This window comes from Heterodontus francisci, chromosome 19 (genome assembly GCF_036365525.1).
Source record: "Heterodontus francisci isolate sHetFra1 chromosome 19, sHetFra1.hap1, whole genome shotgun sequence".
Classification (NCBI taxonomy): Eukaryota; Metazoa; Chordata; class Chondrichthyes; order Heterodontiformes; family Heterodontidae; genus Heterodontus; species Heterodontus francisci.
This window is the reverse complement of record NC_090389.1, coordinates 72,108,054-72,122,804: the sequence shown is the minus strand read 5'-3', so window position 1 is coordinate 72,122,804 and position 14,751 is coordinate 72,108,054. Positions and strand designations below refer to the sequence as shown.

Sequence of the window (14,751 nt, the reverse complement as noted above, 5' to 3'; positions counted from 1 at the left end):
GATTCGATAAGGAATCAATTCCAAATGTGTTGACCACCCGAACTGGCAGGCAGCTGAGGATCTAGGATGCCTGATAAACACTCAGGCCCTAAAATTCCACAAAGTCTTTTCTGCTGTGTTTGTTGTTAAGCTGAGCCCACAACTTTAGTGAGACTGACTTACGATCCCTCCTCGATGGGATGCAGCAAAAGGGATGTCCATGGGAGGGAGCCAAAAAAAGTTTCTTGTACAATGTAAAGGGAGGTGTCAGTGGCACGTAGTGTCACATTTCTCACCTCCTAGAACTGCAGGCCAATGTTGTAAGAAGTTCAATGAGCTGATAAGGGCAGGCAAGGCAACACACTGCCTACTCTCCCTTTCTTCTGCCCACCAACATACTTTACCCTCTTAACATTTAATAGCTGCACAACTAACTCTTCACTTTAATTAAGGGTGAGCAAGGCAGGGTGGGGTCATTAAATTGGGACCTTACACTATCTCTCTATCTCTCCTAATAGCAACTACTTGCATGCAGAATTTTTAAATCCTTCCCACTGCTCTAACATTTATTACATCAGCTGTCTCATGCCACTTGGGAGATGAACTTCAATTGCTAGACTTCATCGAATTCACTCAATCGTGTTGCAGGAGAATTTTGTGCACAATGCCTGTGTGCGCAAGCCATCCATTCACATGATCTTCCTTGAAGAGCTCAGGGAGGGTCAAGTTCCGAAGAAAGAATGCAAAATGGCAACTTGCACACACAATCTGGCCATTGGTAGCCCTTTCTGTTCAGGAAGTTGAGGAAGTTAACTAGGGAGCTTGCCTCAACAACATCATAAAACAGGATGGCCCTATCTTGTTGCCATGCTGCCAAACTGGACAGATTCCTCAGTCCACCAAAAAGCAACGTCAGTTGCCTGATGAATATTTGCCTGTACATGCCCTAGGCTGATATTCAACAGATCTCCTTGAAATGAGCCACTGGTATAAAAGTCGAGTGTGGCCGTGACATTCATAACTACAGGCAGACAGTCTGTGAAGGCAAAGGTCTTCATGTGGTAGCTGGCACAGTTCCCTTATTGTGTCTTTCATAAAGTGCACTGTTCTAACACAGATTCCCAGGACAACCCTCTCATCCCAATAATCAATCCAGTGAACCTTTGTTGCACTGCCCCTAAGGCAAGCATATCCTTCTTTATGTATGGAGACCAAAACTATGCACAGTATTCCAGGTGTGGTCTCACCAAAGCCTTGTACAAATGCAGCAAGACTTCCTTACTCTTGTACTCCAACTCCCTTGCAATAAAGCCAAGCACAGCATTTGCCTTCCTAATTGCCTGTTGTACCTGCATGTTAACTTTCCCTGTTTCTTGAACAAGGACATCCAAATCCCTTTGAACACCAACCTTTAATAGTTTCTCAGCATTTAAAAAATTGTCAGTTTTCCTATTCTTCCGACCACATTTCCGCACATTATACTTCATCTGCCATCTTCTTGCCCACTCACTTAACCGATCTATATCTCTTTGCAGACTCTAGGCTGGATTTTGTTGCACAGGCAGAGCTCCCAGGGCTGGACCAAAAAGGTGAGGGGAACTTAGCCTCAGCTTTCGGTGTCCGCCGCTGGCACAATCTAACAGCGTGCAGGCACGTAAGTGCCCAGCACCGGGATCGCCATCCCTTTAAAAACGGAGATTCTAGCTCCAAGAGCTGCCGGCCAATCGCCACTGGGAGCAGTAGCTACTGCTGGTAATGCAAGAGGCCCACACCCAAAGTGAGTGAGGCCGGGTGAAATCCCAGCGGCGGCAGGAAGAGGCCCATAATTGGCTGGTATTAGACCACTTAACGGGCCTCAACTGGCCTCTGGGTGGGAAAGCCGTTGTCAGCCTATCCCGCCCTGACTAAATTCTGGTGTGACGGGAAGGCAACAGGTCCTCTGTTCCCGCCTCCTGTTGCAATTCTATGGGCCCTCCAGCCACTGAACCTGTCCCCAGGGGGGCATAAAATTCAATCCTCTTTGTGCCCTCTTCACAGCATACTTTCCCACCTAGTTTTGTACTGTCAGCAAACCTGGATACATAGCAGCATGCCCCATATCATTTCTGTTGAAAATGTGCATGGATAACCACAGATCACCTCTGCCAAAACCAGCAACCTGCAAAGCTTCCCACTGCTTAAGCACCGTTATACCCAGTCAGCATTGAGTCACCCTCCTGGGATGCCTCATTGGAGGGTAATTTTCACCATCTTCTTTCTTTTGGGCCTCCTTATCTCGAGAGATAATGGATACGCGCCTGGAGGTGGTCAGTGGTTTCACCATCACTTGCATGGTAAACTAGTAGAGTGGATCACTTACCCAATATAAAGTGGCCTGATTTTAATTTCCACCTGTTTATTAGCCAAGTGGTGAAATTGAAAATTACTCGCATACATAATTCCAGTGAGGATCCATCTGCCATAGAGTCGTACAGCATAGAAATAGGCCCTTTGGCCCACCGTGTTCATGCCGACCATAATGCCTATCTATTCTAATCCCACCTGCCTGCATTAATTCCATATCCCTCTATGCCTTGCTCATTCAAGTACCTGTCCAGATGCCTCCTAAATGTTGCTACTGTTCCTGCCTCCACCACCACCTCAGGCAGCTCATTCCAGATACCCACTATTCTTTGTGTGAAAAATTTACCCCTTTGATCCCCTTTAAACCTCCTCCCTCTCACCTTAAATTTATGCCCTCTAGTTTTAGTTACCCCTACCATGGGAAACAGACTCTGGCTAGCTCCCTATCAATGCCTCTCATAATTTTATATACCTCTATCATGTCACCTCTCAGCCTCCTTCGCACCATGGAAAACATACCCAGCCTATCCAATCTCTCTTTATAACTCAAGCCCTCCAAACCAGGCAACATCCTTGTGAATCTTTTCTGCACCCTCTCTAGCTTAATCACATCTTTTCTGTAGTGCGGCCACCAGAACTGCACACAGTACTCCAAGTGCGGCCTAACCAACGTTATGTACAACTGTAACATGCCGTCCCAACTCTTGCACTCAATGCCTCGGCCGATGAAAGCAAGCATGCCATATGCCTTCTTCACCCTGTCTATCTGTGTTGCCACTTTCAGGGAACTATGTACTTGCACCACAAGGTCTCTCTGCTCAACAACACTCCCCGGGGCCCTGCCATTCACTGTATATGTCCTGCCCTGGTTTAACTTCCCAAAATGCATCACTTCGCACTTGTCTGCATTAAATTCCTTTTGCCAATTCCTTGCCCACTTTCCCAGTTTATCTATATCCTGTTGTAACCTTAGACAACCTTCTTCACTATCCACGATACCACCAATTTTGGTGTCATCTGCAGACTTACTAATCGTGCCCTCTACATTCACATCCAAGTCATTAATATATATGACAAACAACAGAAGGCCCAGCATCGATCCCTGCGGCACACCACTGGTCACCGGCCTCCAATCTGAAAAACAACCCTCCACTACCACCCTCTGCCTCCTATCACCAAGTCAATTTTGTATCCAATTGGCTAGCTCAGCCTGGATCCCATGTGTTCGAACCTTCTGGACCTTGTCAAAGGCCTTGCGAAAGTCCATGTAGACAACATCCATCGCCCTGCCCTCGTCAATCCTCTTGGTCACCTCCTCAAAAAACTCATTCAAATTCGTAAGACATGATTTCCCACGCACAAAGCCACGCTGACTATCCCTAATCAGACCTTGCCTTTCCAAAGGCATATAAATCCTATCTCTCAAAATCCCTTCCAATAATTTTCCCACCACTGATGTAAGGCTCACTGGCCTGTAGTTCCCTGACTTATCCCTGCTGCCCTTCTTAAATAAAGGCACAACATTAGTTATGCTCCAGTCTTCCGGTACCTCACCCATGGCTAACATTGATACAAAAATTTCTGTCAGGGCCCCAGCAATCTCCTCCCTTGCTTCCCATAGTATCCTAGGATACACCTGGTCAGGCCCTGGGGATTTATCCACACTTCAAAACCTTCAACACCTCCTCCTTTGTAATGTTGATATGCTCCAGGATATCCGTGTTCCCTCCCTTGAACTCACTAGCTTCCATGACCTTCTCCACGGTAAATACAGAGGAGAAGTATTCATTTAAGATCGTGCCCATTTCCCGTGGCTCAACACATAGATTACCACACTGATCCTTAAGGGGACCTACTCTCTCCCTAGCTACCCTTTTACTCTTAATATACTTATAGAATCTTTTAGGATTCTCCTTTATCTTATCTGCCAGGGAAATCTCATGGCCCCTTTTCACCCTCCTAATTTCCTTCTTAAGTGTACTCCTACATCCCCTGTACTCCTCGAGGGACTCGCTTGATCCCAGCTGCTTATACCTGACATATGCCTCTTTCTTTGTCCTGACCAGACTCTCAATATCCCTCATCAACCAAGGTTCCCTAAACTTGCCAGCCTTGCCCTTCCATCCCAACAGGAACATGACGGCCCTGAACTCTTCCTATCTCACTTTTAAAAGCCTCCCACTTGCCAGACATCCCTTTACCTGTAAACAGCCTCTCCCATTCAACTTTTGAGAGTTCCTGTCTGATGCCATCGAAATTAGCCTTCCCCCAATTTAGGACTTCAACCTGAGGACCAGTCCTATCCTTTTCCATAACTATCTTGAAGCTAATAAAGTTTGGTCACTGGTCCCAAAGTGCTCCTCCACTGACACATCAACCACCTGCCCAGCCTCATTTCCCAAGAGGAGGTCGAGTATCGCCCCTTCTCTAGTAGGGCCATCCACATACTGCTTCAGAAAACTATCCAGGACACACTTAACAAATTCTTCCCCATCTGATCCCTTAGCACTAAGGCAGTCCCAGTCAATATTAGGGAAGTTAAAATCACCTACTATTACAACCCTATAATTCATAAACCTATCTGTGATTTCCCTACATATATGCTCCTCCAATTCCCTCTGACTATTGGGGGGCCTATAGTATAATCCCATCAAAGTGATCACCCCTTTCTTATTTCTTATTTCTAAGTTCTACCCATATGGCCTCGCTGGACGTCCCCACCAGGATATCCTCTCTAAGTACTGCCATGATGTCCTCCCTAATCAATAGTGCAGCTCCCCCTCCTCTCTTACCTCCACCTCTGTCACGCCAGAAGCATCGGTACCCCGGAACATTGAGCTGCCAGTCCTGCCCATCCCTCAACCACGTTTCCGTAATAGCTATAATATCACAATCCCATGTCCCGATCCATGCTTTGAGTTCACCTGCCTTACCTGTAAGGCTTCTTGCATTAAAGTAAATGCAGTTTAGCCTACCAGACCTTCCACGCTCCCTGTCCTGCCCGGCCTGCCTACTGGACTTGCTTGCTTTAACCTCCACATTTGTCTCAACTATCTCAACATTGGGTCCTACCCCCCTGCAAGACTAGTTTAAACCCTCTTGAGTATTACTAGCAAACCTCCCTGCAAGGATATTGGTCCCCTTCCAGTTCAGATGCAACTCGTCCCTCTTGTACAGGTCATCTCTGCAGCAGAAGAGATCCCAATGATCCAAGTAGCTGAAGCCCTCCCGCATACACCAGCTCTTCAGCCACGCATTCATTTGCCTTATCCTTCTATTCCTACCCTCACTAGCATGTGGCACAGGGAGTAATCCTGAGATTACAACCCTAGAGGTCCTGCTTTTTAACCTTCTGCCTAACTCCCTATATTCACTTTGCAGGACCTCATCTCTCTTCCTGCCTATGTCGTCAGTACCAATATGGACCACGACCTCTGGCTGCTCACCCTCCCCTTTCAGAATGTCCTGCAGCCGCTCCGAGACATCCTTGACCCTAGTACCAGGGAGGCAATATACCATCCTGGAGTCTCGTTTGTGGCCACAGAAAGGCCTATCTGCACTCCTTACGATAGAATCCCCTATCACTATAGCTCTTCCACCCCTTTTCCTCCCCTGCTGTGCAGCATAGCCCTCCGTGGTGCCACGGACCTGGCTGTTGCTGCTTTCCCCTGGGAGGTCATTCCCCCCCCAACAGTATCCAAAGCAGTATATCTGTTTGAGAGGGGGATGGCCACAGGGGACTCCTGCACTGCCTGCCCTCTCAGGTGGCTGTAAAAAAACTCCCATTGCGCTGCCTGAAGTAGAGCAGGAGTGTTCTTCTCAGTGCCCAGGCAAATATTTATCCCTCAGACAATAGCAAAAACTAGATCATCTGGCCACTATCTCATTGCTGTATGTTGGGCTTGCTGTGTGCAAATTGGCCATCACAGTTCACTGCATTACAACAGTGACTGGACTTCAACAAATACTTCATTGGCTGTAAAGCACTTTGGGGCATCCTGAAGTTGTGAAAGGTGCTATATAAATCCAAGTTTTTTTCTCTAATGAAATGGGCAGAATTATACAAAATCTTCATTGTGTGTGTTTGCTGGTATGTAACCTGCAATTTGATATAATGCAAGAGTGCTTCTAACCTGCTAAATTCTATTAAAAAAACTATTTTAAATTCAATGTTCACCGAATGGGTTCTCTGTGGTGTTATGGAGAGTATTGCAAATGAATCTAAGAAGACTTATGAGATTTTTTTTTTGGTCCAGCCAAACTCCAGACAGTGCAGCACGGAGGATATTCCCCTAGATTACAAGGTTCCTCCAAACCAAAAGATCCTCCTACATCACAATGGTTATCTACAGCACAGAGACATATTCCTATGATGGGATTTGGATCACCTGGTAAGAATTATTTTCAAATAAATGCAGTCAAGCATGTAAATTTGCTAAAAGCAATTTTAATCAGGAAAGGAAACAATATGGATGTTGTTCATTCTGAAGTGACAATTAGAGTAAAATAAAATCAGAAACCAATGAGATTTCAAATAAAGAATGAACAAATCATTTTTTGTGGGATAGAAATGATGAGCATTATTGTTCTCATATGAATGTGTAACTTGCCCATTAAAATCCTCTGTGCTACTTTAGCACAGAGCATAACCCATTTATTTTCTACCCATTCAGTATTGTTATAGAAATTTACAATTCAAGCTTTCAAGCTGAAGTGTATAAACTGTTATCTTTATTCCTCAGAAAATGTTGATATTCTTCATTCAGTTTTTAAATCCAGGTCATTTAATTACATAGCAAAATAAAGTTGCATCAACATCACTCACCCACACGTAACTGAAGTCCCTTATCCCTGGAACCATTCTTGCGAATCTTTTCTGCACCCTCTCTAATACCTTCACATCCTTCCTAAAGTGTGGTGCCCAGAATTGGACACAATACTCCAGCTGAGGCCAAGCCAGTGTTTTGTAAAGGTTCACCATAACTTCCTTGCTTTTGTACTTGATGCCTCCATTTATAAAACCCAGGATCCCAAATGCTTTATTAAACACTTTCTCAACCTGCCCTGACACCTTCATAGATTTGTGCACATACACCCAAAGGTTCCTCTGTCCCTGCAATCCTTTTGGAATTGTATCCTTTATTTTATATTGCCTCTCTTCGTTATCCCTCTTTCTTTGCAAGAACTTTGCACACATGCTATTTGTCTCTTACTCAGGCAGCTGTGAAGCAACATGTCAATTGAGATTCACATTTATATCTGCTCAGGGTTGGAGAGGAACTTACAGCGGGAGGGGGAGGATCCAGTCGTCGTGGTCCATGTAGGTACCAAAGACATAGGCAGGACAAGGAAAGAGATTCTGCATAGACAGTATGAGAAACTAGGCACCAAATTAAGAAGCAGAACCTCAAAGGTAATAATCTCTGGATTATTACCAGAGCCACGTGCAAACTAGCAGAGGACAATTAGGATTAGAGAAATTAATGTGTGTCTCAAAGACTAGTGTGGTAGAAGTGGGTACCGCTTCGTGGGGCACTGGCACCAGTACTGGGGAAAGTGGTGGCTGTACCATTGGGACAGTCGACACCTGAACCATTCTGGGGCCGGTGTTCCAGTGAACTGCATAACTAGGGAAGTAGAGAGGGTTTTAAACTGAACAGTGGGGGAAAGGGATCAAATTTGGGAAGTTATGGTAAATTAAGGAGTAGAGACAAGGCAAGAGAGAAAGGTATTAATATGGGAAATGATAAACAGACTGTGACAGAGCATACAAATCTAACAGCAAATCAACAGATAAGGCTAGAGGTTATAAAAATAATAAAAGGACAAAACTAAAGGCTCTGTATCTGAATGCATGTCGTGTTCAAAACAAAACAGATGAACTGAGAGCGCAAATAGAAATAAATAAGTACAATCCGATAGCCATTAAAGAGACATGGCTGCAGGATGACATAGATTAGGACCTGAATATTGAAGGGTACATGGCATTTAGGAAGGACAGGAAGCTAAGAAAAGGTGGAGGGGTAGCTCTGTTAATTAATGATGGTATTAGCGCAAGAGAGAGTGATGACCTAAGTTCAGAAGAGCAGGATGTAGATGCAATTTGGGTAGAGATGGGAAATCATTAAGGCAAGAAGTCACTTGTGGGAGTGGTGTACAGGCCACCTAACATTAACCACACTGTAGGGCAGGGTATAAAGGAAGAAATAATGGCAGCTTGTCAGAAAGGTACAGCGATAATTATGGGGGATTTTCACTTACATATAGACTGGAAAAATCAGATGGGCAGAGGTAGCCTAGATGAGGAGCACATAGAATGTTTTAGGGATACTTTCTTGGAACAATACATTCTAGAGCCAACCAGAGAGCAGGCTATACGACATCTGGTGTTGTGCAACGAGATAGGATTAATTAATGACCTCATAGTTAAGGCACCCCTAGATTGCAGCGATCATAATATGATTGAATTTTACATTCAGTTTGAGGGACAGAAGTGTGGGTCCAAGACTAGTATTTTAAATTTAAATAAGAGCAATTATGAGGGCATGAAAGCAGAGCTAGCTAAAGTGAACTGGCAAATCAGGTTAAGGGATAGGTCAATAGAGATGCAGTGGCAGACATTTAAGGGGATTTTTCAGAATAAACAGAATTGATACATTTCAATGAGAAAGAAAAATTCCAAGGGTGGGACCCGCCATCCGTGGTTAACTAAAACAGTTAAAGATAGTATCAAACTTAAAGAAAAAGCCTATAATTGTGCAAAGGTCAGAAGATTGGACAGAATATAAAAATCAGCAAAGAATGACTAAAAGAGTGATAAGGGAGGTAAAATTAAAGTACGAGAGAAAGCTAGCTAGAAATATAAAGACAGATAGTAAGAGTTTCTATAGATTTTATAAAAGAAAAGAGTTAACAAAGTGAGCATTGGTCCTATAGAAAGTGAGTCTGGGGAATTAATAATGAACAATAAGGAGATAGCAGATGAACTGAGCAGATATTTTGCATCGGTCTTCACTATTGAGGATACAAGTAACATCCCAGTATTAGCTGTAAGTCAGGAATTGGAAGGGAGGGAGGGAGGAACTCAAGAAAATTACAATCAGCAGGGAAGTGATACCGAACAAATTGTTGGAGTTGCAGGCTGACAAGTCCCCGGGTCCTGATGGATTTCATCCTAGGGTGTTAAAAGAAGTGGCTAATGAGATAGTTGATGCGTTAGTTTTAATTTTCCAAAATTCCATAGATTCAGGGAAGGTTCTGTTAGATTGGAAAATAGCAAATGTAACTCCTTTATTCAAAGAGGGAGGGAGACAGAAAGCGGGAAACTTAAGGCCAGTTAGCTTAACATCTGTCTTAGGGAATATGTTAGCAGCTATTATTAAAGACGGTATAGCAGGGCATTTAGAAAAATTTAAGATAATAAGGCAGAGTCAACATGGTTTTGTGAAAGGGGAATCATATTTAACCAATTTATTGGAGTTCTTTGAGGGAGTTACATGTGCTGCTGATAAAGGGGATCCGGTGGATGTATCATACTTAGATTTCCAGAAAGCATTTGATAACAAGCCACATCAAAGGTTATTGCAGAAAATAAATGCTCATGGTGTAGGGGGGTAACATATTGGCATGGATAGAAGATTGGCTAGCTAACAGGAAACAGAGACTAGGCATAAGTGGGTCATTTTCTGGTTGGCAAGATGTAACAAGTGGTGTGCCACAGAGATCTGTGCTAGGGCCTCAACTTTTTACAATTTATATAAATGACTTAGATGAAGGGACCGAAGGTATGGTTGCTAAATTTGCTGATGACACAAAGATAGGTAGGAAAATAAGGGGCCTATAAAGGGATATAGATAAGTTAAGTGAGTGGGCAAATTCCTGGCAACTGGAGTATAATGTGGGAAAGTGTGAAATTGCTCACTTTGGCAGGAAGAATAAAAAAGAAACATATTATCTAAATGGTGAGAGATTGCAGAGTTCTGAGATGCAGAGGAATCTGGGTGTCCTACTGCCTGAATCGCAAAAGGTTAGTATGCAGGTACAGCACGTAATTAGGAAAGCTCATAGAATGCTTTCATTTATAGCGGGGGGGAATTGAATACAAAAGTAGGGAGGTTATGCTTCAGCTATACAGGGCATTGTTGAGACCACATCTGGAGTACTGTGGACAGTACTGGTCTCCTTATTTAAGGAAGGATGTAAATGTGTTGGAGGCAGTACAGAGAAGGTTTACTAGATTAATACCTGGAATGGAATGGGCAGGCTATCTTAGGAGGAATGATTGGATAGGTAAGGCTTGTATCCGTTGGAATTTAGAAGAGTAAGGGGCAACTTGATTGAAACATATAAGATCCTGAGGGATCTTGACAGGGTGGATGTGGAAAGGATGTTTTCTCTTGTGGGAGAATCTAGAACTGGGCGGGGGGGGGGGGGGGGGTCGCTGTTTAAAAATAAGGGGTCGCCCATTTAAGACAGAGATGAGGAGAAATTTTTTCTCTCAGAGGGTCGTGAGTCTTTGGAATTCTCTTCCTCAAAAGGTGGTGGAATCAGTGTCTGAATATTTTTAAGGCAGAGGTAGATAGATTCTTGATAAGCAATGGGGTGGAAGGTTATCGGGGGTAGGTGGAAATGTGGAGTAATCAGTTCAGCCATGAACATTGAATGGTGGAGCAGGCTCGAAGGCCGAGTGGCCGACTCCTGCTCCTAATTCGTATGTTCGTATGTTTACAGTTACAGAAGTGACTGTCTACTCCTCTCACTGTACCATCCTCCAATACTTCTGCTGCTCCCAGCACCCCAACCCCCAGGTAATTTATTAGCATGGCTTATGAGTTATATACCCTGAGTTAGTGTCCTTAACTGTGTAATGGGTATGTAGCACTGTATACCCATCAAACAGCATCAGAACCACATGAATTTCCGGAGTCTTCCTCTCTTTCCCCTATCTGCCGCAGCACATGGGCACTATCCTTTCTTCTCCCTGTATTCACCTCCAGTTGTCTAATGATCACCCCTGAAGCTTGCACTCTGACATCTCTTATTCCATTCCATAGAGTGGAGAATGTCTCCAAACATTTCTGATGCTCGCTGACATTCAGTTCCCACTCCTGATCAAGCAATACCTCGGATTTAAAATTCCCATGCCTGTTTTCAAATCCCTCCATAGATTCACCCCTCTCCATCTCTGTAATCTCCTTCAGCCCCACAATCCTCCGACATACCTGCACTCATCTAATTCTGGCCTCTTGAGCATCCCTCATTTTCATTGCTCCACCATTGGAGGCCGGCGCCTTCAACTAAAGCCTGGCGACCCGACCCGAACCCAACCAAACCTGACTACGTGTCGGGTTCAGGTCTGGTCTGTATTCGGCGTCCAGCATTCAGGCTCGGGTCAGGTCACTCTGGACTGTACTGTTTTATTCCGTATTGTTTTTGTTTTAGTCTATGATCTTTTTCTGTTTCAAAAATATGTTTGTTATTTTCGGGTCAGGCCAGGCATTTAAAAAAAAACTCAAGGACTCGGGCCCGGGTTGGGTTCGGGTTGGCTGTTCTCGGGTCGGGCCTGGGTTGGGTTTTAATTTTATACCCGAGCCAGACTTTACCTTCAACTGTCCATGCCCTAATCTCTGGAATTCCCTCTCCAAACCTCTCTGCCTCTTTACCTCTCTTTCTTTCTTTAAGATACTTCCTTAAAACTGACCTCTTTGATCGAGCTTTTGGTTATCTGCTCTAAAATGGCTTGGTGTCTAATTTTGCTTTATAACACTCCTATGAAGCACCTTGTTGTTCGAGTGAATGCACTGGAGACACTTCTCGCACCTGTGGTTCTCCTGGGCGCTGACAGTTTCAAAGAAACTCCCATATCATGCAAGTTCTGCACAATATGGGCTTCTATCTCTTGCTATGACAAGTCAATTCAAAACACTTGACAACAGAAGTAACTGAAAGTTGTTTCAAGTCACTTCAGATCCATCTCCCTGTATTCACTCAGCTGCCTCTTTATTCCACTGGCCTCTAGCAAGTTCAATTGGGTTCTGTTTGTTCCACTTAAATCCTCTCCGCCCACAAAGTCAACATTCCAACACTACCCCTGCTGGCCTTGCTGATTCAGGTGAATTGTATCTCAGTGCTTGACTTCTACTTGGGACAAACTCATTTATTTATCTTCTCTTGGGAAAAACTCTCCAACAGCACCTCAGTCAATCTCTCACTGAAGTAGATATGATCCATTCTAATCAAAGCCTATAGTGACAACAGGAGAAAAGGAAATGGACTCTTTAGTACAGATATTTTGATTTTTTTTCAGTCATTCTGGAATTAGAAGTTACATTCACTCGGCAAATTCACCTCCATCATTGTATCTTACCCAATATAAAACCCTGCATCATAAATAGCTGATTCTAAAATGTCTTAAGTCTAAAATAACAGGCGCTAAAAATTTGTTTGCCCCGTTTTTTGCATGAGGGAGTTGGAGGTGGGCAGCATGCAAACTTGGTGCTCCCCCTTCCTTTACCTGATTGCCATATTGGTCGGAGCAGGTCCAAAGCTGATAATGTCCTCTTCACACTGCTGGTTACCTCTGCACTCAGCAAGGGGCCAAACAGTGTCGTGCTGAGAGCATGTGGTGCAGCCAGCGTGCTCTTCTTAAAGGAAAGCTGCATGGAATAATATTGCTGGAATGTAAAAGATGGAAAATGGAGCACCTAGGACAGACAGAGGGTTTTAGTGTGATGGATGAACGCTGGAGGCATTACTGGTGGAGGTGAGCAGGAGGTGAGACACCATGGTCCCGTGGGGTGGGGGAGGGGGGAGCCAGGAGAACATCAAGAACCACCCTCAGAACTAATTGGGACCAGGTGGCTAGGGAGGTCAACTCCCAAAGTCTGGAGCCAAGGATCTGGCAGAAGTGCCACAAGAAGTCGAATGATTACATGCGTGTGGTAAAGGTCAGTGAATTTTCACATAACATTTCCCACCCACCACATCACCAACCCCTCATACTGCTCAATGCACAACACCACCATCATTCACCCAGCAGCCCTCCCTGGCACTCGGGACTCAAGCTTAATACTCAGATACTCCACTTTACCCTCATACATCTACCAACGCTGCCAGCCTGGCACTCACCTTTATCTGCCTCAGATACCTTCAGCTATGGCATGCACATCACCTAAACACAACGCTGCACAATCACTGTCTTCTCTCTCTTGCAGGCCAAGGTGGCATATAATAGACGGGAGCAGGGCAGGACTGGCAGAGGACAAGAATGTCCGCATCTCTCAAGCCCTACAGAGTAGATGGCTCTCAGCATCATGGACTTGTCTCTGCAATGGAGCCAACGGCATCCACTATAGCTGAGAACATTGAGGATGACGGTATGTTCCTGCCTTATGCCCCTCACAGCTCGCCCTCCTCCTGCTATCTGGCCACGCTGAGCAAGCTGCAGATGGTGCGACTATGAATCTCTTGATCCACCCCATCATTCCCTTCCCTCACACCAACCTTCCCCTTTTGATTTCCTGCTTTCAGACTTTGTAGAGCTGCGCCAGCCCAGCTGCAGCAGCCCAAAACGGAAGATAGAGAGCAATAGCACAGCACTGATGAAGAGGCCCCGTCACTCGAGCTGACAATGGCAGCCACAAGCTCAGATAGTGAAACTGCATGCACTTTGAAAGCTAGTATGGAGTTGGGATCAGCACATGGTGGGTCATACCGGCATGAATGGACTGCAACTAGGCCAGGGGTAAAGGAAGGTTCATTTGCTAGCACACCAGAGGGTGAAGTTGCAGACGAGTTCTAATGCAGAGGACTCAGTTAAAGGCCTTGATGGGGTGGCATATGGGAGAGCACTGATGGGCACACACACTGAGATGCTGGGTGCATTGGTTGTCCTGCCAGACAGCCTCCTGTCACTGTCAAGGAGAATGGAGGAGTCCGGTTCCAACTTGGTAGAGCACTTCACGCAGAACTTGCTCTCTTTGCAACCATCTGGCTGTTAGATTTTAGATTTAGATTTAGAGATACAGCACTGAAACAGGCCCTTCGGCCCACCGAGTCTGTGCCGACCATTAACCACCCATTTATACTAATCCTACACTAATCCCATATTCCTACCACATCCTCACCTGTCCCTATATTCCCCTACCACCTATCTATACTAGGGGCAATTTATAATGGCCAATTTAGCTATCAACCTGCAAGTCTTTGGCTGTGGGAGGGAACAGGAGCACCCGGAGGAAACCCACGCAGACACAGGGAGAACTTGCAAACTCCACACAGGCAGTACCCAGAATTGAACCCAGGTCCCTGGAGCTGTGAGGCTGCGGTGCTAACCACTGCGCCACTGTGCCGCCCCAATTGTGCTGCAGACCCAGAGGCCCTGCCACTGCTCCTCCTACACCTGTTTCAATGTTTGTGTAGACAAGTTAG

General features: G+C 45.0%; 1 protein-coding gene across 4 annotated transcripts in view; it reads left to right on the top strand.

Annotated features, from left to right (window-relative positions):
- LOC137380176 (inter-alpha-trypsin inhibitor heavy chain H3-like) overlaps window positions 1-14,751 on the top strand; it is a 79,264-nt gene that overhangs the window by 48,634 nt on the left and 15,879 nt on the right. For all 4 annotated transcript variants that reach the window (XM_068051938.1, XM_068051936.1, XM_068051937.1 and 1 more), the window contains exon 16: window positions 6,579-6,713. In XM_068051938.1, the coding sequence (XP_067908039.1) occupies window positions 6,579-6,713 (135 nt within the window). The remainder of the gene's footprint in view (window positions 1-6,578; window positions 6,714-14,751) is intronic.